Below are 23,513 nucleotides of genomic sequence, written 5' to 3' on the forward strand. Positions count from 1 at the left end.
TGCGGCCAAACTACATTCCGTAATTTACGGACCGTGAATCCAGCCTTACAGGTAAACAGATCAACTGTTAGAAAATGAATGGTTAATTCATAGAAGCAATAATATTTTATCAGCTTAATTTTATTTGGAGGTTTAAATAGTTTGCTTGTTTCTTTTCAGCTCTTGATCCAGCTAAAGACCCTTGTTTGAAGATGAAGTGTAATCGGCATAAAGTATGCATTGCCCAGGATCAGGAGACTGCGGTGTGTGTCAGTCAAAGAAGACTTACACATAGGTATGTGATTATTCTAATTCTATATTACACAACTAAATATTATGCAACTCCTCACCCTCAGCCTGTGAAATAGAGCATGGGCGGCCAATCATTTAAGAAAAGTCAGGCCCCGGGTACTAAAGCATTAACAGTAAAAACCATGGCATGTTCTATTCGATACCATATGTCCGGAGGTACTCTCCTCTAGAAGCATTACACCCAATGGAACCTATATAGCAGCACACAGGCGATACAGCTATATAGCTTTGTATTAGGTAGCCATACAGCCTCCATGCTCTGCTGTAAAGGCCCCATGTACATGACACGTAAATTTATTGGTGTGTCTAACCTCCTTTAAGGGTATGTTTCCAGAGTTATTTGTCAAGCAGAAAAAGGGTATGTTCACATGCTGTGTTTTCAGACTTATTTCGGGGTGTAAAGCCTCGAAATACGCCTGAAAAACGCTAAACACCTACAAACATCTGCCCATTGAATTCAATGGTAAAAACTGTGTTTTGTTCAGACAGGGTGGTTTTTTACGCCGCCCGTTTAAAAAATGGCGCGCAAAAAAACGCCCAGTAAAAATATGAAAAACAGCTCCATAAAACGGCTCAAGAAGTGACATCTCCTTCTTTTTATTTCAATGGGCAGATGTTTGTAGGCGTTTAGCTAGCGTTTTTTCAGGCCCGAAATATGCCTGAACACATACCCTTACTCTCAGAATTTCTCAAAATGCAAATTGTGATCACAGACTAAAGCTTTCCTCTATACTTCGCTTTTCAGGATCTAGACTTGTTCAGGCCATGTTCGGACGTGGCAGAATGTTTCCGCTGCAAATGTTGGTGCAGATTTGGGGCAATTACGCAACGAATCTGCACCAACATTTGCATATTTGACAGGTAATTCAAACGTTGCGGATATCACAGCTGACTTGCCACAGATTTCAGTTTTTGCATTGCAAAGGCTGAAATCCGCAGTGAAATTCTGCTTCTTCTCCGCAATGGAAAGAGCATGCTGCGGAGGGAAAAATCTGCACCGCAGCCTAATTTCCGCAACATCTGAACTAAGTTTCCTAAAAATGTATAGAAACAAATGTAAAAAACGGCTGCTGCAGAATTCCACTGCGGACTGTCCGCAGCGGAATTCAACAGTGATTCCGTCACGTCTGAATGTGCCCTGACAAAAAAAAAAAACCTACACATAAACTAAACTCCTTGAAAAAGCTGACGGCGAAACGTGCGTCGGGGTTCTGTGGTGGTGGTCTGGTGTGATTTGGGACTCATTATGCAGTACAGTGGTTGGTATTCAACCTTGGAAGTATCTATGTTCTGAATGGCTTTTTTTCTTGGAGACAGCACTGATATCCAGTATTATACTGAGTGTATACTTTTTGTCTCTTGAAAATATGTTTATTTGTATAGCAGGTGACTATCTATGAGATATATTTACAACACTAGTACTTCCTTGTTATATTATTGGTGTGATATGCTGTTCTGTGTCTTGTAGTCCCTCCCACCACCACAATGTGGTTTTAAATGTGTGTGTTATTTTAGGTCTCGATGGCCATTTCTCTTAAATATCTGATTAAAATATAATAAAAGTTTGTTGTATGGTACCTATGGTGTGCTATTGTGTTATTTCAGTCTTTATATGGTAGTGTCTATGTATATACTATAGGGATTGTGTTTATGCTTTGATATACGCAGATCATTATATGTATTCTTTTGGCCTGGTTTGGTATAGGTATTGACAAAAACTAAACTGTCTAGGCAAAGTGAAATAAAAAGCAAACAAAAACACAGCAACATCCCTATAGTAAGATATTCGCTGTTAGTGAGTTGAAAATTATGATCCTCCATTTACTTACAGCTCCTTTTAAAAGTATGTATTAATTCAATGATTTTACGGTATGCTGTTTTTTCTTCATTGAGAACATAATTATTTTATGCTTAAGGGGGTTTCCCATCAGGGACATTTATGGCATATCCACAGGATATGCCATAAATGTCAGATAGATGCGGGTCCCACCTCTGGGACCAGCACCTATCTCTAGAATGGGGCCCCATAAACTGTATTCTTTCCTTCTGTGTTCCCGCCGTTACTTGTAATTTCGGACCATGTAAGTAGAAAACAGCGTAGCTCGCTGAGCTATTCTGTTTTCGTAACTCCCATAGAAGTGAATGACAGCTACAGAAACAGCGTAGCTCGCATTCTACGCTACTTCCGTAACTGCCATTTACTTCTGTGGGAGTTTTGGAAACAGAGTAGCTCAGCGAGCTACGCTGTTTTCTACTTACATGGTCGGAAATTACAAGTGGCAGCAGTAACTCAGTAAGGTAGAACGGGGTTTAAGGGGCCTCATTCCAGAGATAGGTCCGGGTCCCAGAGGTGGGACCCGCATCTCTCTTACATTTATGGCATATCCTGTGGATATGCCATAAATGTCCCTGATGGGAAAACCCCTTTAATTGCATCATCTTTCTTATCCATTTTCTAATTCAATTTTAAATTAGTGGTCTAGTATAAAGTTGGTCTAATGCGTAATGTAACAACGTAAGGCTCTGTTCACATTAAAGGGATGTCCAGTTTAGAAAATCAATTTTTAAATGCTTTATTAAGGATTTCTGAGTTAATAGAGGGGAATGTACTGTTCAGGATCCTCATCTCCTGGGCACAGTGGGGAGTGGTTACAAAGAATGTCTCTCACTGTGGAGGACCTGTCCTATTCTGAATTACACAGACAAGCCATTGATATGAATGGGACATGTGTAATGTTTCATTTGCCCTGTGGTGGCGCTGCAGAGAAACTGAACACTTACTGCCAGGTTACAGATTACAGCTGATCGCTAGGGGTCTCCGTGGGGGGGGGGGGACGACACTTTAATCTGCTTATTGTCAAGGGACCCTTCTAACAAGTCAGATTGTCTTAAGCGGAGGTCCCCATTAAAGAAGCACTCTGGCAAAATTCGTTTTTTGCTCATATCATCCTAACTCGTCAGCAATATTCTGGCAGTGTCATTTGATTCTTCCCAGTCAGTTGTATCCATGCATTTTAAACCCTTTCATTATTGACAGCTGTGTCATGTGATCTCAGTCTGATCACCAAAATAGAGCATGCTCTCATGTGTAGATGGGAGGTCAGTTTCTCCTTTGTGTCTGACTTCCTGTGACCTAAAGGATTACATCATCACCTATCAAATCCCACCTGGAAGCTCTCAGACACCTCTTCGCTCCACCCAGCTCCACCCTCCTTGTTTCTCTGTATGTCCCGCCCCCTTGATTTAACCCCTTCCCGCCGGATCACGTACAGTAACGTCAAAAAAACTGGTGTCTTACCGCATTTTCACGTTACTGTACGTCATGGAGATGAAGCTGGCTCAGGAGCTGAGCCAGCGACATCACCGCCGGGTGACAGCTGTATGTTACAGCTGGCACCCTGAGGTATCGGCCAGGACCGGAGCTAGCCTCCGATCCGACCGATTAACCCCTCACATGCTGCGTTCAATAGAGATCGCAGCATGTGAGGAGTTTATAGTCACCGGCACCCCAGCAACGTGATCGCTGGGTTGCCGGTGGCTGCAAAGGCGATCGGAGGGCTAATGCTTACCTCTCGGTCCGCCAGTAACGGAATCCTCCTATGCCCCGTCGTCGGCGGGGCCCAGGAGGCTTCCGGTACCATCGGCAAGATGGCGCCGGCTCAGCTTCCGGCTCAGAAGCTGAGCCGGTGTCATCAGCAGTGGGTGTCCGCTGTATGTTACAGCGGACACCCCGATCTATTGCCAGGAACCGGAGCTAGCTCCGATTCCTGGCATTAACCCCTTCGATGCAGCGATCCATTGTGATCGCTGCATCCTAGAGGTTTGTAGAAAATCGGCAGCCTTGCCATGCGATGGCAAGGCTGGCGACTGTTACTATGGCAACAGGAGCCCTAACAATGGACTCCTGTCTGCCATTACGTAAGCTGATTAGGCCCCGCCCAGAGGGGGGTCAACTGACAGTTCCAATACATTGCACTACATAGGTAGTGCAATGTATTAGAACATCAAACAAACAGTTGGACATTCAAGTCCCCTAGTGGGACTAAAGAAAAGTGTAAAAAAAGTAAAAATAAAAGTTGTAAAACATACAATAAAAGTTTCAAATAATAACACAAAACACAATCGCCCTTTTTCACTTGTCAAGTCATTTATTATAGAAAAAAATAATAAAGCCATACATATTTGGTATCGCAGCGACCGTAACGACCTGAACTATAAAAATATTATGTTATTTATCCAGCGCAGTGAACGCCGTAAAAAAAAACCTCCATAATTACTGTTTTTTTGGTCACTGTCTTCCAAAAATTTAAATAAAAGTGATCAAAAAGTCGCATGTATCCAAAAATGGAACCTATAAAATCTATACCTCGTCTCGCAAAAAACAAGCCCTCACACAGCTCCATCGACGAAAAAATTTAAACGTTATGGCTCTTAAAACTTGGCGACAGAAAAAATACATTCTCTTTCCAAAAGTAATTTTATTGTGCAAAAAGTTATAAAAAAGTTCTATAAATTTGGTATTGCCGGAATCGTACTGACCCGCAGAATAAAGGTAACATGTAGTTTATAACGTACGGTGAACGCTGTATATAAAAAAAAAGTGGCACAAGCTGAGCACGACATATTTGACACTGAATTGGCATACCTAGGGAAAAATTTTAATTTGTACCTTCCGCATCGCAATCATTTATGGAAAAGACACGTGGGGTGAAAATGCTCACTAAACCTCTTAATAAATGCCTTGAGGGGTGCAGTTTACAAAATGGGGTCACTTCTCAGGGGTTTCTTTTATTATTTCACATCAAAGCCTCTGCAATTGTGAACCAATACTTTATATGTCGCCAAATTAGGCCTCAATTTTACACGGTACTCTTTCACTCCTGAGCCCTGTCGAATGTCCAGGCAAAAGATTAGGGCTACATGTAGGGTGATTCTAAAACAGGGAAACACCGCATAATAATTGAGAGCCGTCTTGTTATGGTGGCACAAGCCGGGCACCACATATTGGCGTATCTAAGGAAAAATTCCCATTTTCATTCTCCCACATCGTGTGCACACGAATTTCTGCAAAACACCTGTGGGGTTAACATGCTCACTACACCCCTAGGTGAATACCTTGAGGGTGTTGTTTCCAAAATGGGGTCACTTCTGGGGGGGATCCACTGTTTTGGTCCCACAGGGACTTTGCAAATACATCATAGCGACCAGAAACCAAATGCAGCAAAATCTGTACACGAAAAGCAAATGGCGCTCCTTCCCTTCTGAGCCCTGCCGTGTGCCCAAACAGCATTTTATGACCACGTGTGGGGTATTGCCGTACTCCAGAGAAGTTGCTTTACAAATGTTGTGGTCCTTTTTTTTCTTTATTTGTTGAGAAAATTAAAAATTTGGAGCTAAAGCTACGTCTTATTGAAGAAAAAGGATTTTTTTTATTTTCACTGCCCAATTCTAATAAAATCTAAGAAACACCTGTGGGGGCAAAATGCTCACTACACCCCTAGATGGATTCCTCAAGGGGAGTAGTTTTCTCAATGGAGTAACTTTTTTGGCGTTTTCACTGTTTTGGTCCCTCAGGGGCTTTGCAAATGCAACATGGCCTCCGCAAACCATTCCTGCTAAATTTGAACTCCAAAAGCCAAATAGCGCACTTTCTCTTCTAAGCTCCGCCGTGTGTCCAAACATCCGTTTATAACCACATGTGGGGTATTGTTTTACTCGGGAGAAATTGCTTTACAAATGTTGTGGTGCTTTTTCTCCTTTAGTCCTCGTGGAAATTAGAAAAAATTAGCTAATTTTCTCGGCCTACTTCCAATAATTTCTGCAAAAAACCTGCGGGGTCAAAATGCTCACTATACCCCTAGATAATTTCCTCAAGGGGTGTAGTTTCCAAAATGGTGGATTTCCACTGTTTTGGCACCGAAAGAGCCCTTGAAACCTGACATGGTGCCTAAAATATTTTCTAATAAAAAGGAGGCCCAAAATCCACAAGGTGCTCCTTTGCTTCCGAGGCCGGTGCTTCAGTCCATTACCGCACTAGGGCCACATGTGGGATATTTCTAAAAACTGCAGAATCTGGGCAATAGATATTGAGTTGCGTTTCTCTGGTAAAAACTTCTGTGTTACAAAAAAAATAGATTAAAAATGAGTTTCTGCAAAAAAAAATGAAATTTGAAAATTTCACCTCTACGTTGCTTTAATTCCTGTGAAACGTTTAAAGGGTTAAGAAACTTTCTAAATGCTGTTTTGAATACTTTGGGGGGTGAAGTTTTTAAAATGGGGTGACTTTTTGGGGGTTTCTAATATATAAGGCCCTAAAAGCCGCTTCACAACTGACCTGGCCCCTGTAAAAATAGCCTTTTGAAATTTTCTTGAAAATGTGAGAAATTGCTGCTAAAGTTCTAAGCCTTGTGACATCATAGAAAAATAAAAGGACATTCAAAAAACGATGCCAATCTAAAGTAGACATATGGGGGATGTTAATTAGCAACAATTTTGAGTGGTATAACTGCCTGTCTTACAAGCAGATACATTTACATTTAGAAAAATGCTAATTTTTTAAATTTTTCACAAAATTTTGGTGTTTTTCACTGGTAAATATTGAATTTATCGACCACATTTTTCCACTATCATAAAGTCCAATGTGTCACGAGAAAACAATCTCAGAATCGCTTTGATAGGTAAAAGCATTCCGGAGTTATTACCACATAAAGTGAAATATGTCAGATTTGAAAAAATGGGTCTGGTCCTGAAGGCCAAAATGAGCTTGGTCCTGAAGGGGTTAAGGGAGCAGTAATGCAATGATATAATAGGTGAGTCCATCAAATGATTAGCTTCAGAGTTACGAAATGCCCCTGACTTACACTTACTGTCTATACTATCTGTGTGTGCAGAGAGTCCAGTGTATTTCTATGAGATGCTGCTCCTCACTGCTCTTCCCTGTCTTTTGCTTGTAAGAGCTGACAGAACAAAATCTAGCACTAGCAGGAGGCAGGGGAGACAGGCTAAAACTGCATCACATAGGATAAAATTAGTCTCTGCAGTGTGAGTACAGTAGTTCTATGTCTCCGATCTATCACTTGCTGCACTTAAATAGGTTTCAGAGCAGAGCAAGTACAGTGTGATGAGATTCTGCCCCTTTTACCTCAGCAAAGTCAGAGGCATGATGGGAAATGTAGGCTGCATTAGGGGAACCACATCAGAGGGATAGAAGGAATAAGATGGTAGACAACCCATAAATGACACATCAACTACAAGTGGTATACACAAGGCATACACAAGAGCCCCAACATTATTCTTTAATAGCCTATGATGCACTATAGAGGCAAAAAATAATAAAAAATTCTGGAGTTTCGGCCTTACATCCAAGGTATATTTACTGTATTTTTCTGTGTAGAATTGTATAGTCTACAACACAATTCTGAACTGTGAAAAAAAAGATATGTTGATGTACTCCGGCCTAGCGTATGACAAACATGATGGGGAAAGCGCCTAACAGTATATCTTTTTCATTTTGATTGCTGAGAACATGGCTTTCATGTAAACATAATGCAGCAAAGGACAAAAACACTTATTTATAATGATAACCAATTTAGTAGCACTTGATAATATCCCACTTCTACAAAAATTAAGGAAAGTGTAAAAAATAATTAACACAATCTCATGATTTGCATATGTATTAAATCTTACGTCATTCTTTAATTGTCTTTTAAAGGATGCCAATTTTTGCAGACAATACTAAACAAACCTTTTTTTTTCATATTTTGAATTCGGTCTTGTTTTGTGGAAACGGACAATATGAAAATGCAGTTACTTTGAAGAGCACAATGATTATCTGACAAAAATTAGCCTTTCTTTTCACATATAAAAACCCAGTTGCACAATTGTTTATTTGTTTATTCCTTCTTTTATGCCAGTATGGGATATGCCATCTGGTGCATTCATGCCTGTAAAAGGAGATTTTAGCGTTTCTCATTGATGTGAATTGTAATTTTATAGCAAAAACACTTAATTATTCTTATCCTATAAGCTTTATTGAGTCTTTATTGAGTCTACTGAACTTTGTAGTCAGTCATTCTTTTATTACTGAGTGAAGATTTTGACAATAATAAAAGGGGTTGTCCAGCTTTAGATACTCTTTTGTTAAATAATGGAGCCTGGATCATTGTGGAAACACATTGGTGTGACGCTTTTGTTTGTTTTGTTTATTAAAAAAAAGTACTGTACCTTTAGTAATATATATTATTGTCCTTCACATTTGTTATTTATAAAACAAATTGCTAAAAATAGCACAATTTACAAATATGAGTCTCTAGAAAGGACATTTATCCATTTATTAGTAGAGATACACAAATCAAATTTGGTCAAAATTTCCCCAAAGTTTCAGATTCTTTGAAATCCGATACTTTGGGGTCTTGCAGAGCATGAATCGGAAACAAAGATCCAAGTGAGATTTTATATAATGTTTTAATATAAAACATGGGCAATACAATTTGTGAGGATTAAAACTGTATTCCAGGAAAAAAACTAAAATCTCCCAAAACCTACCTAAACCCTCTCCTTTTATGTTAGTTGCACCATTTTCCTTTTTTATTTAAAGTCCATAGTAGTAATAGTGGCCTAAAGAGTTCTGTGTGTCATGCCCACAACACAATTACTCCCACAGTTCCTCTCTTGGACATACTCCATCCCCTCTTGTCCTAAGCACCATTCATAACAAAGTTTTCTTCGCCTCCCTGCATAGCCTTTCCCCTGCTTTATTATCCTTCTTATTGCATCAGTTAATCCTAATACAGTATGAATGAAGTGCTTGTTACAATACCTGCAGGTCCTAAATCCTGCTTCACCGAGGCAAAGCTTAATTCACCCACAGAGCACAGTAAGTTTGTAAATGAGGAGTTCCTGTTGATGATTAGATTTTAATGTATACAGAGATCTCTAGGAAAGCTGACCCTCCCACAGGCTGAGAAAAACAGGTGCAGTTTCCAGCAGAAATAAGACACGAAAAGTGCTGAAAGGTAAATCACAGGTTCAGTGTCGATAGGTCAACGCAGGATCCACCTGCCATCGATCACATCTAAGTTCATAACTTAGATGTGATCGATTACAGGTGGATACTGCGTGTCAGAGACACGCAGGACCCACCGACAGTGAACCTGTCAGGTCCGCGGGACTGACGGATCCAGTGTAAAACTAGAGATACAGCTGTTCTGTATAGAGAATTTTATATGTCCAAGTACATGCATGAGACCAAGTATATGCATGGTGTAATCTCAATCTCCTCCCATCTAGAGCTGACAAGCTCCTATCAGTTTTTCTCCTCCCCTGCACCATGCTGAAATCTTACACATGCTCAGTACAAGCTACAGTCTCCCTGGTATTGCAGTAAAAGAAAGCAGCAGATGGAGTTAGAAGCTGCATGAGAGGGTCTGTGCCACCCGCTACTAAAGGGGGCTGTGTGTGTAGCTATCTACAGGGGCTGTGTGTGGCGCTATCTACAGGGGGCTGTGTGTGGCGCTATCTACAGGGGGCTGTGTGTGGCGCTATCTACAGGGGGCTGTGTGTGGTGCTATATACAGGGGGCTGTGTGTGGTGCTATATACAGGGGGCTGTGTGTGGCGCTATCTACAGGGGGCTGTGTGTGGCGCTATCTACAGGGGGCTGTGTGTGGTGCTATATACAGGGGGCAGTGTATGGTACTATCTACAGGGGGCTGTGTGTGGAGCTATCTACAGGGGGCTGGGTGTGGAGCTATCTACAGGGGCTGTGTGTGGAGCTATCTACAGGGGAATGTGTGTGGCAGTATCTACAAGGGGCTGTGTGTGAAGCTATCTACAAAAGGGGCTGAGTGTGGCGCTATCTACTGTGGGCTGTGTGTGGCGCTATCTACTGTGGGCTGTGTGTGGCAGTATTTTCAGGGGGCTGTGTGTGGCGCCATCTACAGGGGCTGAACGTGGCAGTATCTACAGGGGGCTGTGTGTGGCAGTATCTACAGGGGGCAGTGTGTGGCAGGATCTACAGGGGGCTGTGTGTGGCAGTATCTACAGGGGGCTGTGTGTAGGGCGCTATCTATGGGGGCTGTGTGTGGAGCTATCTACAGGGGGCTGTGTATGGAGCTATCTACAGTGGACTGTGTGTGGAGCTGTCTACTGCGGGCTGTGTGGTGCTATCTACAGGGGGGTACCGCTATCTACAGGGGGCTGTGTGTGGCGTTATTTACAGGGGAGCTGTGTGGCGCTATATACAGGGGCTGTGTGTGGCAGTATCTACAGGGGGCTGTGTGTGGCAGTATCTACAGAGGGCTGTGTGTGGCACTGTCTACAGGGGCCGTGTGTGGTGTTATCTACAGGGGTGTCGCTATCTACAGGGGGCTGTGTGTGGCGCTATCTACAAGGTGCTGTGTGCGGCGCTATCTACAGGGGGCTGGGTGCAGCACCATCTACAGGGGGCTGTGTGTGGCAGTATCTACAGGGGGCTGTGTGTGGCAGAATCTACAGTGGTCTGTGTGTGGAGCTGTCTACTGGGGGCTGTGTGTGGTGCTTTCTACAGGGGTGTGTCACTATCTACAGGAGGCTGTGTGTGGCGTTATATACAGGGGGCTGTGTTTGGTGCTATCTACAGGGTGCTATTTACAGAGGGCTGTGTGTGGCACTCTCTACAGGGGCTGTGTGTGGTGTTATCTACAGGGGGTGCCGCTATCTACAGCGGGCTGTGTGTGGCGCTATCTACAGGGGGCTGCGTGTGGAGCTATCTACAGGGGAATGTGTGTGGCAGTATCTACAAGGGGCTGTGTGTGAAGCTATCTACAAAAGGGGCTGAGTGTGGCGCTATCTACTGTGGGCTGTGTGTGGCGCTATCTACTGTGGGCTGTGTGTGGCAGTATTTTCAGGGGGCTGTGTGTGGCGCCATCTACAGGGGCTGAACGTGGCAGTATCTACAGGGGGCTGTGTGTGGCAGTATCTACAGGGGGCAGTGTGTGGCAGGATCTACAGGGGGCTGTGTGTGGCAGTATCTACAGGGGGCTGTGTGTAGGGCGCTATCTATGGGGGCTGTGTGTGGAGCTATCTACAGGGGGCTGTGTATGGAGCTATCTACAGTGGACTGTGTGTGGAGCTGTCTACTGGGGGCTGTGTGGTGCTATCTACAGGGGGGTACCGCTATCTACAGGGGGCTGTGTGTGGCGTTATTTACAGGGGAGCTGTGTGGCGCTATATACAGGGGCTGTGTGTGGCAGTATCTACAGGGGGCTGTGTGTGGCAGTATCTACAGAGGGCTGTGTGTGGCACTGTCTACAGGGGCTGTGTGTGGTGTTATCTACAGGGGTGTCGCTATCTACAGGGGGCTGTGTGTGGCGCTATCTACAAGGTGCTGTGTGCGGCGCTATCTACAGGGGGCTGGGTGCGGCACCATCTACAGGGGGCTGTGTGTGGCAGTATCTACAGGGGGCTGTGTGTGGCAGTATCTACAGTGGTCTGTGTGTGGAGCTGTCTACTGGGGGCTGTGTGTGGTGCTTTCTACAGGGGTGTGTCACTATCTACAGGAGGCTGTGTGTGGCGTTATATACAGGGGGCTGTGTTTGGTGCTATCTACAGGGTGCTATTTACAGAGGGCTGTGTGTGGCACTCTCTACAGGGGCTGTGTGTGGTGTTATCTACAGGGGGTGCCGCTATCTACAGCGGGCTGTGTGTGGCGCTATCTACAGGGGGCTGCGTGTGGCGCTATCTACAGGGGGCTGAGTGTGGCAGTATCTACAGGGGCTGTGTGTGGCGTTATCTACAGGGGGCTGTGTGTGGCAGTATCTACAGCGGGCTGTTTGTGGCACTATCTACAGGGGGCTGTGTGTGGCACTGTCTACAGGGGGCTGTGTGCGGCAGTAGCTACAGGGGCTGTGTGCGGTGCTATCTACAGGGGGAAATGTGCGGTGCTATCTACAGGGGGCTGTGTGTGGAGCTATCTACAGGGGGCTGTGTGTGGAGATATCTATAAGGGGCTATGTGTGGAGCTATCTACAGGTAGCTGTGTGGCACTGTCTACTAAGGGTGGGCTGGGTGGCACTATATACAAGGGAGGGGGGCTGTGTTGCACTTTATACAAGGAAGGGGGGCTGTGTGGCACTATTATACAGGGGGAGCTTTATGGCGATATCTGCAGGGGGGCTGTATGTCACTATCTACAAGAGGGAGATGGGGGCGCTATCTACAAGTGGGGTGTGACACTGTCTACAGGGGAGCTTTATAGCACTATCTCTAATGGGGCTGCGTGTGGCACCTAGGGGGAGGCCCAGTCAAGAGTTTGCTATGGGGCCCATTCTTTCCTAATTACGGCCCTGATTGTACTGTATTCAGTATCGCTCCGCTGAGAATGTCAGGTGTGTGTGTGTGTGTGTGTGTGTGTGTGTTTGTACATATATAGATACTTGACATTCTTGAGAAAGGTCACAATGTGGGACTGAAACGTCTGATGTTGACTGAATAAACCACATTTTTTACCTTTTCCACTGGAGTGCTGCAAGATCTTCCTTATATATTCAAATAGTCCTTGGATCAGGATTACTTGCCTGGCACCCATCTACTATTTTGTCGTTGTGAGTGCCGCTGCTTTCTGCTTGTATATATACAGTGAAGGAAATAAGTATTTGATCCCTTGCTGATATTGTAAGTTTGCTCACTGTCAAAGACATGAACAGTCTAGAATTTTTAGGCTAGGTTAATTTTACCAGTGAGAGATAGATTATATTTAAAAAAAACAGAAAATCACATTGTCAAAATTATATATATATTTATTTGCATTTTGCACAGAGAAATAAGTATTTGATCCCTTTGGCAAACAAGACTTAATACTTGGTCGCAAAACCCTTGTTGGCAAGCACAGCAGTCAGACGTTTTTTGTAGTTGATGATGAGGTTTGCACACATGTTAGACGGAATTTTGGCCCACTCCTCTTTGCAGATCATCTGTAAATCATTATGATTTCGAGGCTGTCGCTTGGCAACTCGGATCTTCAGCTCCCTCCATAAGTTTTCGATGGGATTAAGGTCTGGAGACTGGCTAAGCCACTCCATGACCTTAATGTGCTTCTTTTTGAGCCACTCCTTTGTTGTCTTGGCTGTATGTATCGGGTCATTGTCGTGCTGGAAGACCCAGCCACGAGCCATTTTTGATCTCCTGGTGGAGGGAAGGAGGTTGTCACTCAGGATTTGATGGTATATGGCTCCATCCATTCTCCCATTGATGCGGTGAAGTAGTCCTGTGCCCTTAGCAGAGAAACACCCCCCAAACATAATGTTTCCACCTCCATGCTTGACAGTGGGGACGGTGTTCTTTGGGTGATAGGCAGCATTTCTCTTCCTCCAAACACGGCGAGTTGAGTTAATGCCAAAGAGCTCAATTTTAGTCTCATCTGACCACAGCACCTTCTCCCAATCACTCTCAGAATCATCCAGATGTTAATTTGCAAACTTCAGACGGGCCTGTACATGTGCCTTCTTGAGCAGGGGGACCTTGCGGGCACTGCAGGATTTTAATCCATTACAGAGTAATGTGTTACCAATGGTTTTCTTGGTGACTGTGGTCCCAGCTGCCTTGAGATCATTAACAAGTTCCCCCCGTGTAGTTTTCGGCTGAGCTCTCACCTTCCTCAGGATCAAGGATACCCCACGAGGTGAGATTTTGCATGGAGCCCCAGATCGATGTCGATTGACAGTCATTTTGTATGTCTTCCATTTTCTTACTATTGCACCAACAGTTGTCTCCTTCTCACCCAGCATCTTACTTATGGTTTTGTAGCCCATTCCAGCCTTGTGCAGGTCTATGATCTTGTCCCTGACATCCTTAGAAAGCTCTTTGGTCTTGCCCATGTTGTAGAGGTTAGAGTCAGACTGATTAATTGAGTCTGTGGACAGGAGTCTTTTATACAGGTGACCATGTAAGAGCTGTCTTTAATGCAGGCACCAAGTTGATTTGGAGCGTGTAACTGGTCTGGAGGAGGCTGAACTCTTAATGGTTGGTAGGGGATCAAATACTTATTTCTCAGTGCACAATGCAAATAAATATATATAATTTTGACAATGTGATTTTCTTTTTTTTTAAATATATATATATAATCTATCTCTCACTGGTAAAATTAACCTAGCCTAAAAATTCTAGACTGTTCATGACTTTGACAGTGGGCAAACTTACAAAATAAGCAAGGGATCAAATACTTATTTCCTTCACTGTATATATATATATATATATATATATACATACTGTAATCGCCGCATTTAAGGGGTTTGTAGCAAATCGACACCCGCCACGATGCAATGGCACGGCAACCGGCAATGGCATGGCCTCCGGGTCTGCCATGTGCAGAAGCCTATGAGGACCAGCCTCCTGCTGGTCCTCATAGGCTTCCTGTCAGTATCACAACGACAGTTAGAATACATTACACTACGCAGGTAGGGTAATGTATTACAGCAGCGAACAGTGCTGCTTGACTTCAAGTCTCCTAGTGGGACAAAAAAATAAAATAAACAAAAAGTTAATAAAAATGTTTTAAAAAAGTGTAAAAATAAAAGTTATAAGTTAAAAAAAAAAAAAAACTGCTTTTTTTCCCCTGTAATAGGTCTTTTATTATAGGAAAAAATGAAAACGTTAAAAAAAAAGTACACACATTTGGTATCACTATAAAACTATAATGTTATTTTTCCCACAAGGTGAACACCGCAAATAAAATAAACAAAAAATAATGCCAGAATATTTTTTGGGTCACCATCCCTCCCACAATATAGAATAAAAAGTGAGCAAAAAGTCACATGTACCCCAAAATAATACCAATAAAAACTACAACCCGTCCCACAAAAAAACAAGCCCTTACAGAGCTTTTTTGTGTGAAATATAAAAAAGCTATGACTCTCAGAATATGGTGACATAAAAAATAAATATTTTTTTTTTTAAAAAGTGATTGTTGTGTAAATGCTGCAAAACATAAAAATAATGATATACATATGGTATCGCCGTAGTCGTATCGACCCGCAGAATAAAATAACGTTTCATTTATTGCGCACAATGAACGCCGTGAAAAAATAAAGAATTTAAAACGCCAAAATCCCAGTTTTTTTGGTCACCTAATGTTATGGAATCACGGGTTGCGCAATTCTGAAAAGGCTGCTGTAGACTGTTCGGGAGTAAGTGTGCAAAAAAACCGCAACCCCAAAACTGTCACAACTCTGATCGACAGAATCTAAGGCTACTCTGAGGTATTCGCTAGAGCCCACCACAAGGCGGGATGGTTTTTGCTGCACAGAACCCAGGCTGTTCTAACAGAGTTCTGTGTTGGATAATGAGTGCAATGCAGGCAAACCTGAACAGGTAACCAGACAGCCAGAGGGAAAACAGAAAGTCCAAAATAGAGCGAGTGGAATTCAGGTATAGCAGAGGTCAGTGCCAGCTGGGAGCAGATAATCAAAATCTGTAAACCAGGGGTTAACGAGAGACAAGCCAAGGTCAGTTTCCAGGAAGTCCAGAAGTCTAGGGCACAGGGTAAGTGAGAGCTTGATTACCACACCAAAGAAAGGAGAAAATTCACAAGCAAAGAAAGAGAGAGGAGGCCAGGTATAAATACCCGACCCTACACCTGACAGGAAGAAGACAGAGAAGTGGGATAGGCTTAGGAAGTAAACAGAACCGCCCAGAAGCTAGATCAGTATTTATGGTGACCTTAACCCGTTAGTGACCGGTCCATCGTGTTTCTACGTCGGTCACTAACGGGCCTTATTCCTATGCCATAGACTTTTTACGTCGCGGCATCGGAATAAGTAAACAGAGCAGGGAACTGTCAGATCTCCCTGCTCTCAGCTGCTAGAGGCAGCTGAGGGCTGGGGGCGTCCCTGCTCTGCCGTGTGAGATCGATATTAGTATAGATCTCACACGTTTAACCCCTCAGATGCGGTGCTCAATAGCGAGCACCGCATCTGAGTGGTTTTGGAGAGAGGGAGGGAGCTCCCTCTCTCCCCCACCGACACCCGGCGATACGATCGCCGAGTGTCTGTGTCTCTAATGGCAGCCGGGGGTCTAATAAAGGCCCCCAGGCTGCCTAGAGTGAATGCCTGCTAGATCATGCCGCAGGCATGACCTAGCAGATGCCTGTCCATGTTAAACGGCCAGGCAGTAATACACTGCAATACAAAAGTATTGCAGTGTATTATAAATGCGATCGCAGAATCGCATATTATAGTCCCCTAATGGGACTAGTAAAAAAGTGAAAAAAAAGTTTAATAAAGTTAATTTAAAAAAAAATGTGAAAAAAAATGAAAAACCCAGCTTTTCCCCTTACAAACTGCTTTACTATTAAAAAAACAAAATAAAGTTAAAAAGTTACACATATTTGGTATCGCCGCGTCCGTAACGACCCCGACTATAAATCTATTACATTATTTAACCCGCACGGTGAACGCCGTAAAAAAAATAATAAAGAACTATGGAAAAATTGCTGTTTTCTGTGAATACTGAATAAAAAAATTTAATAAAAAGTGATCAAAAAGTCGCATCTACTCCAAAATGGTACCAATAAAAAGTCGCCCCGCAAAAAAAAAGCCCTCATACAACCGCATCGGCGAAAAAATAAAAACGTTACGGCTCTTCAAATATGGAGACACAAAAACAAATAATTTTGAAAAAAAAGCGTTTTTACTGTGTAAAAGTAGTAAAACATACAAAAACTATACAAATTTGGTATCGTTGCAATCGTAACAACCCACTGAATAAAGTTATTGTGTTATTTATACCACACGGTAAACGGCGTAGATTTAGGACGCAAAATAGAGTGGCGAAATTTCAGATTTTTTTCTATTCCCCCACCAAAAAAAGTTAATAAAAGTTAATTAATAAATAATATGTACCTAAAAATGGTGCTATTAAAAAATAAAACTTGTCCCGCAAAAAACAAGACCTTATACAGCTATGTCGACGCAAAAATAAGAAGGTTATAGCTCTTGGAATGCGACGATTGAAAAACGTAAAAAATAGCTTGGTCATTAAGGTCCAAAATAGGCTGGTCATTAAGGGGTTAAAGAGGCTCTGTCACCAGATTATCAAATCCCTATCTCCTATTGAATATGATCGGCGCTGCAATGTAGATAACAGCAACGTTTTTTATTTTTGGGAAAAACGATCATTTTTGCCCAAGTTATGAGCAATTTTATAGTTATGCAAATGAGCTTTTCAATGGACAACTGGGCGTGTTTTCTCGTATTTCCAACTGGGCGTGTATTGTGTTTTTACCAACTGGGCGTGTATTGTGTTTTTACCAACTGGACGTTGTGAATAGAAGTGTATGACGCTGACAAATCAGCATCATGATATATTTAGATAGGTATTACCCTCTTACAATTTTATATATAATATGTTGGAGTAATTCACACTAGGTGTACACCACCAATTGTCGATATATGAATAAAGGAACGGGAAGTAGGAAAAGTAGTGTGTTTCATCAATATAAAAAATAAAAAATACTTTATTGAATTATTATTAAAAACAATGTTAGATGAAAAATTTACGTTGTGCCAAAGTCCGCTAGATTGGCTCACTAAGACAATATTGTGTCTAAATTCAATTGCTCCGTTTTATTAAGGATATATGTATCTAGCCTCCCCCTCTGTATATGCGAGGAGGCTCTGTAATAATCCCTGGTCCAGAGATTGGAGTGTTAAATACTAGCAAATGGCTGTCCCCCTCAGTATTGATAACGAGACAGTCAAATTGCATATGACATATATATCCTTAATAAATCGGAACAATTGAATTTAGACACAATATTGTCTTAGTGTGCCAATCTAGTGGACTTTGGCACAACACCAAAATTTAGCGAAAAATTACAAAAATTAGCATTTTTCTAAATTTATATGTATCTGCTTGTAAGACAGATAGTAATACCACACAAAATTGTTGCTAATTAACATCACCAATATGTCTACTTTAGATTGGCATAGTTTTTTTTAACATTCTTTTATTTTTCTATGACATCATAAGGCTTAGAACTTTAGCAGCAATTTCTCACATTTTCAAGAAAATGTCAAAAGGCTATTTTTACAGGGGCCAGTTCAGTTGTGAAGTGGATTTTAGGGCCTTATATATTAGAAACCCTCGATAAGTCACCCCATTTTAAAAACTTCACCCCTCAAAGTATTCAAAACAGCATTTAGAAAGTTTCTTAACCCTTTAGATGTTTCACAGGAATTAAGGCAAAGTAGATGTGAAATGTTCAAAGTTCATTTTTTTTTTTGCAGAAATTCATCTTTCATCTATTTTTTTTGTAACACAGAAAGTTTTACCAGAGAAACGCAACTCAATATCTATTGCCCAGATTCTGCAGGTTTTAGAAATACCCCACATGTGGCCCTAGTGCACTTATTGACTGAAGCACCGACCTCAGAAACAAAAGAGCACCAAAAGGATTTTGGGGCCTCCTTTTTATTAGAAAATATTTTAGGCACCATGTCGGGTCTGAAAGGCTCTTGCGGTGCCAAAACAGTGGAAATCCCCCAAAAGTGACCCCATTTTGGAAACTATACCCCTTGAGGAAATTATCTAGGGGTATAGTTAGCATTTTGACCCCGCAGGTTTTTTGCAGAAATTACTGGAAGTAGGCCGTGAAAATGAAAATCTACATTCTTTCAAAGAAAATGTAGGTTTAGCTAATTTTTTCTAATTTCCACAAGGACTAAAAGGAGAAAATGCACCACTACTTTTGTAAAGCAATTTCTCCCGAGTAAAACAATACCCCGCATGTGGTCATAAATGGCTGTTTGGACACACGGCAGAGCTTAGAATGGAAAGAGCGCCATTTGTCTTTTGATGCTCAAATTTAGCAGGAATGGTTTGCGGAGACCACGTCGCATTTGCAAAGCCCCTAAGGGACCAAAACAGTGAAAACACCAAAAAAGTGACTCCATTTAGGAAACTACACCCCTTGAAGAATCCATCTAGGGGTGTAATGAGCATTTTGAACCCACAGGGGTTTCATAGATTTTATTAGAATTGGGCAGTGAAGATAAAAAAAAAAACATTTTTTCCCAATAAGACGTAGCTTTAGCTCAAAATTTTTCATTTTCTCAACAAATAAAGGAATAAAAGAACCCCAACATTTGTAAAGCAACTTCTCTAGAGTACGGCAATACCTAATTTGTGGTCATAAACGGCTGTTTGGGCATACGGCAAGGATCAGAAGAGAAGGAGTGCCATTTGGCTTTTGGAGCACAGATTTTGCTGGATTGGTTTCTTGACACCATGTCACTTTTGCAAAGCTCCTAAGGTGTCAGTACAGTGGAAACTCCCCAAAAGTGACTAGATTCACGAAACTACACCCCTTGAGGAATTCATCTAGGGGTGTAGTGAGCATTTTGACCCCACAGGTGTTTCATAGATTTTATTAGAATTGGGCAGTGAAAATAAAAAAAATCCTTTTTCTTCAATAAGACGTAGTTTTAGCTGAAAATGTTTCATATTCTCAACAAATAAATGAAAAAAAGCACCCCAACACTTGTAAAGCAACTTCTCCTGTGTACGGCAATACCACATATGTGGTCATAAACTGCTGTTTGGGCACAGAGTAGGGCTCAGAAGGGAAGGAGCACCATTTAGCTTTTGGAGTACAGATTTTGCTGGATTGGTTTCTGGGCGCTATGTCGCATTTGCAAAGTCCCTGTGGGACCAAAACAGTGGATCCCCCCCAGAAGTGACCCCATTTTGGAAACGACACCCCTCAAGGTATTCACCTAGGGGTGTAGTGAGCATATTAACCCCACAGGTGATTGGCAGAAATTGGTGTGCACTCGATGTTGCAGAGTGAAAATGGTTTTTCAATAGATATGCAAATAAAAATTGTTAAAAGGGTTCTCCCGGGTATGGCGATGCCATATATGTGGAAGTAAACTGCTGTTTGGGCACACTGTAGGGTTCAGAAGGGAGGTAGCGCGATTTGGCTTTTGGAGCGTGGATTTTGCTTGTAGTAGTTTTGTTTTGAGTCTTACTGGTGTTTCCGTTTATAATGTGGGGGTACATGTAAGGCGGGCGGAGTATATAAGGGGCATAGTCAGGTGGTATAGTGGGGTAAAAAAAAACAATAAAATAATCCATAGATGTGTGTTACGCTGTGACACAATCCTTTCTGCACAGGCCGGTGTCGCACTAATAAATGGTCTTTACTTATTCCCCTTTTGGTCCACACTCAGCACCTTTGAAGTTTGGGGATTTTTGCTGGGAAAGTGTTGTCCTGGTATAATACGGGCGCCCTCACTTCCAGCAGATATGTTTGGGCCCTACCCTTCCTGGTTCCCTAATTTTAGGGGCCTTGATAATTTGCCACTTGAAACAGGAGAAACGCATATTTTTTTATACAGCGTTCACCACGCATTATAAATTACATGTTAGCTTTATTCTGCGGGTCAGTCCGATTCCGGTAATACCTAATTTATAGCACTTTTTATGTTTTACAACTTTTTGCACAATAAAATAACTTTTGTAAAGAGAATGTCGCCAAGTTGTGAGAGCCATAACGATTTTACATTTTTAGTCGACGGAGCTGTATGAGGGCTTGTTTTTAGCGAGACGATTTATAGTTTTTATAGGTACCATATTTAGGTACATGAGACTTTTTGATCACTTTTTATTTCAATTTTTGGAAGACAAAGTGACCAAAAAATAGCAATTATGTCAGTATTTTTTAGGGTTTTTTTTTTACGGCGTTCACTGTGCGGAATAAATAACATAAAATTTTTATAGATCAGGTCGTTACGGTCGCAGCGATACCAAATATGTATGGCTTTATTATTTTTTTCAATAATAAATGACTTGATAAGGGAAAAAGGGCGATTGTGTTTTGTGTTATTAACTTTTATTGTATTTTTTACAACTTTTATTTTTACTTTTTTTACACTTTTTTTTACACTTTTCTTTAGTCCCACTAGGGGACTTGAAGGTTCAACTGTTTGTTTGATGTTCTAATACATTGCACTACCTATGTAGTGCAATGTATTAGAACTGTCAGTTGTTCACTGACAGCAAGCCGATCAGGCTCCGCCTCCGGGCGGGGCCTAATCGGCTAGCGTAATGGCAGATAGGAAGCCATTGTTAGGCATCCTGTTGCCATAGTAGCAGTCGCCAGCCTTGCCATCGCATGGCAAGGCTGCCGATTGCATACAAACCACTTTGATGCAGCGATTGCATTGAATCGCTGCATTGAAGGGGTTAATGGCAGGAATCGGAGCTAGCTCCGGTTCCTGCCGATAGATCGGGGTGTCCGCTGTAACATACAGCGGACACCCTCTGCTGATGACGCCGGCTCAGCTTTTGAGCCGGAAGCTGAGCCGGCGTCATTTTGCCGATGGTACCGGAAGCCTCCTGGGCCCCGCCGACGACGGGGCATAGGAGGATTCCGTTACAGGCTGATCGGGAGGTAAGCATTAGCCCTCCGATCGCCTTTGCAGCCACCGGCAACCCAGCGATCACGTTGCTGGGGTGCCGATGGCTATAAACTCCTCACATGCTGCGATCTCTATTGAACGCAGCATGTGAGGGGTTAATCGGTCGGATCGGAGGCTAGCTCCATTCCTGGCCGATACCTCAGGGTGCCAGCTGTAACATACAGCTGTCACCCGGCGGTGATGTCACTGGCTCAGTTCCTGAGCCAGCTTCATCTCCATGACGCACAGTTACGTGGAGATGCGCGAAAAGGCCATCTCCCATGACGTAACTGTACGTGAAATGGCGCGAAGGGGTTAAAGACATAGACGCTTCCTAACACCTAAGCTCTCAAATTTTTTTTAATAAGTTATCAAAAAGTTGTATGCACAAAAGAATGGTACCAATAAAAATTATAGCTTGTCCCGCCAAAAATAAGCCCTCACAACGCTCAATCGACCAAAAAATAAAAAAGTTATGGCTCTCAGAATGAAGTGAAACAAAACATTTTTTTAAATGGAGGAATTTCGGCAAAAAAAAAGGAAATTTGTTTAATTTCTGTGAAACACCTAAAGGGTTAAGTAACTTTCTAAATGCTGTTTTGAATACTTTGAGGGGTGCAGTTTTTAAAATGGGGTGATTTATGGGGACTTTCTAATATCTAAGGCCCTCAAAGCCACTTCAGAACTGAACTGGTCCCTGGAAAAATAGCCTTTGAGAAATTTCTGATAAAGTTCTAAGTCTTGTACTGTCCTAGAAAAATAAAAGGACGTTCAAAAAATGATGCCAACACTAATTAGACATACGGGAAATGTTGACTAGTAACTATTTTGTGTGGTATTACTCTCTGTTTTACAAGCAGATACATTTAAATTTAGAAAAATTCACATTTTTGCACATTTTCTCTAAATGTTGATGTTTTCACAAATAAATATTGAATTTATCAACCAAATTTTTTCACTAACATAAAGTACAATATGTCATGAAAAAAACAGTCTCAAAATCGCTTGGATAGGTTACAGCATTGCAAAGTTATTATCACATAAAGTAACATGTCAGATTTGAAAAAATCGGCTGTGTCCACAAGGCCAAAACAGGCTGTTTCCTGAAGGGGTTAAAGAGGACCTGTCAGTTTTCCTGATATGTTTATATGAGCAAATAGTTGTATTTCCATTGAAATAACATACCATTTCTTAGATTTCAAAAAGTTTTTATGCTAAACATATTTTTAAAATGTATGGTTGTTTTGTTTAATTATCATTATGTCATCAACTATTTAAAAAAAAAAATCCTTCTTAAAACTTGCAGTTTTCATTCTGATCACTGAGCTTCACAATGGCTGACCCTTCCTGTTCTGTAAGGGTATGTGTACACGACCTATTTTCAGTCGTAATGGAGGCGTTTTACGCCTCGAATTACGCCTGAAAAGACGGCTCCAATACGTCGGCAAGCATCTGCCCATTACCTGCAATGGGTCTTACGATGTTCTGTGCAGACGAGGTGTCATTTTACGCGTCGCTGTCAAGATACGGCGCGTAAAATTACGCCCGCGTCAAAGAAGTGCAGGACACTTCTTGGGACATAACTGACTCCAATGAAGAACTCCAATGAAGAACCGCTCCAATTACGTCCGTAAAAGATGCCGCAAAAAACAGGAGTACATGCAAAAACGTCTGAAATTCAGGTGCTGTTTTCTCCTGAAAACAGCTCCGTAATTTCAGACGTATTTTGCATTGTCGTGTGCACATACCCTAAAGATCAATTCTCAGCGGTCAGGATCACACATGCGGT

The 23,513-nt window shown here is 42.1% G+C and overlaps 1 protein-coding gene across 2 annotated transcripts in view; it reads left to right on the forward strand.

The window, feature by feature from the left end:
* SPOCK3 (SPARC (osteonectin), cwcv and kazal like domains proteoglycan 3) overlaps positions 1-23,513 on the forward strand; it is a 362,511-nt gene that overhangs the window by 228,088 nt on the left and 110,910 nt on the right. For both annotated transcript variants that reach the window (XM_075860267.1, XM_075860268.1), the window contains exon 4: positions 160-274. In XM_075860267.1, the coding sequence (XP_075716382.1) occupies positions 160-274 (115 nt within the window). The remainder of the gene's footprint in view (positions 1-159; positions 275-23,513) is intronic.

The sequence above is a fragment of the Rhinoderma darwinii genome, chromosome 1, assembly GCF_050947455.1.
Source record: "Rhinoderma darwinii isolate aRhiDar2 chromosome 1, aRhiDar2.hap1, whole genome shotgun sequence".
NCBI classification, from domain to species: domain Eukaryota; kingdom Metazoa; phylum Chordata; class Amphibia; order Anura; family Rhinodermatidae; genus Rhinoderma; species Rhinoderma darwinii.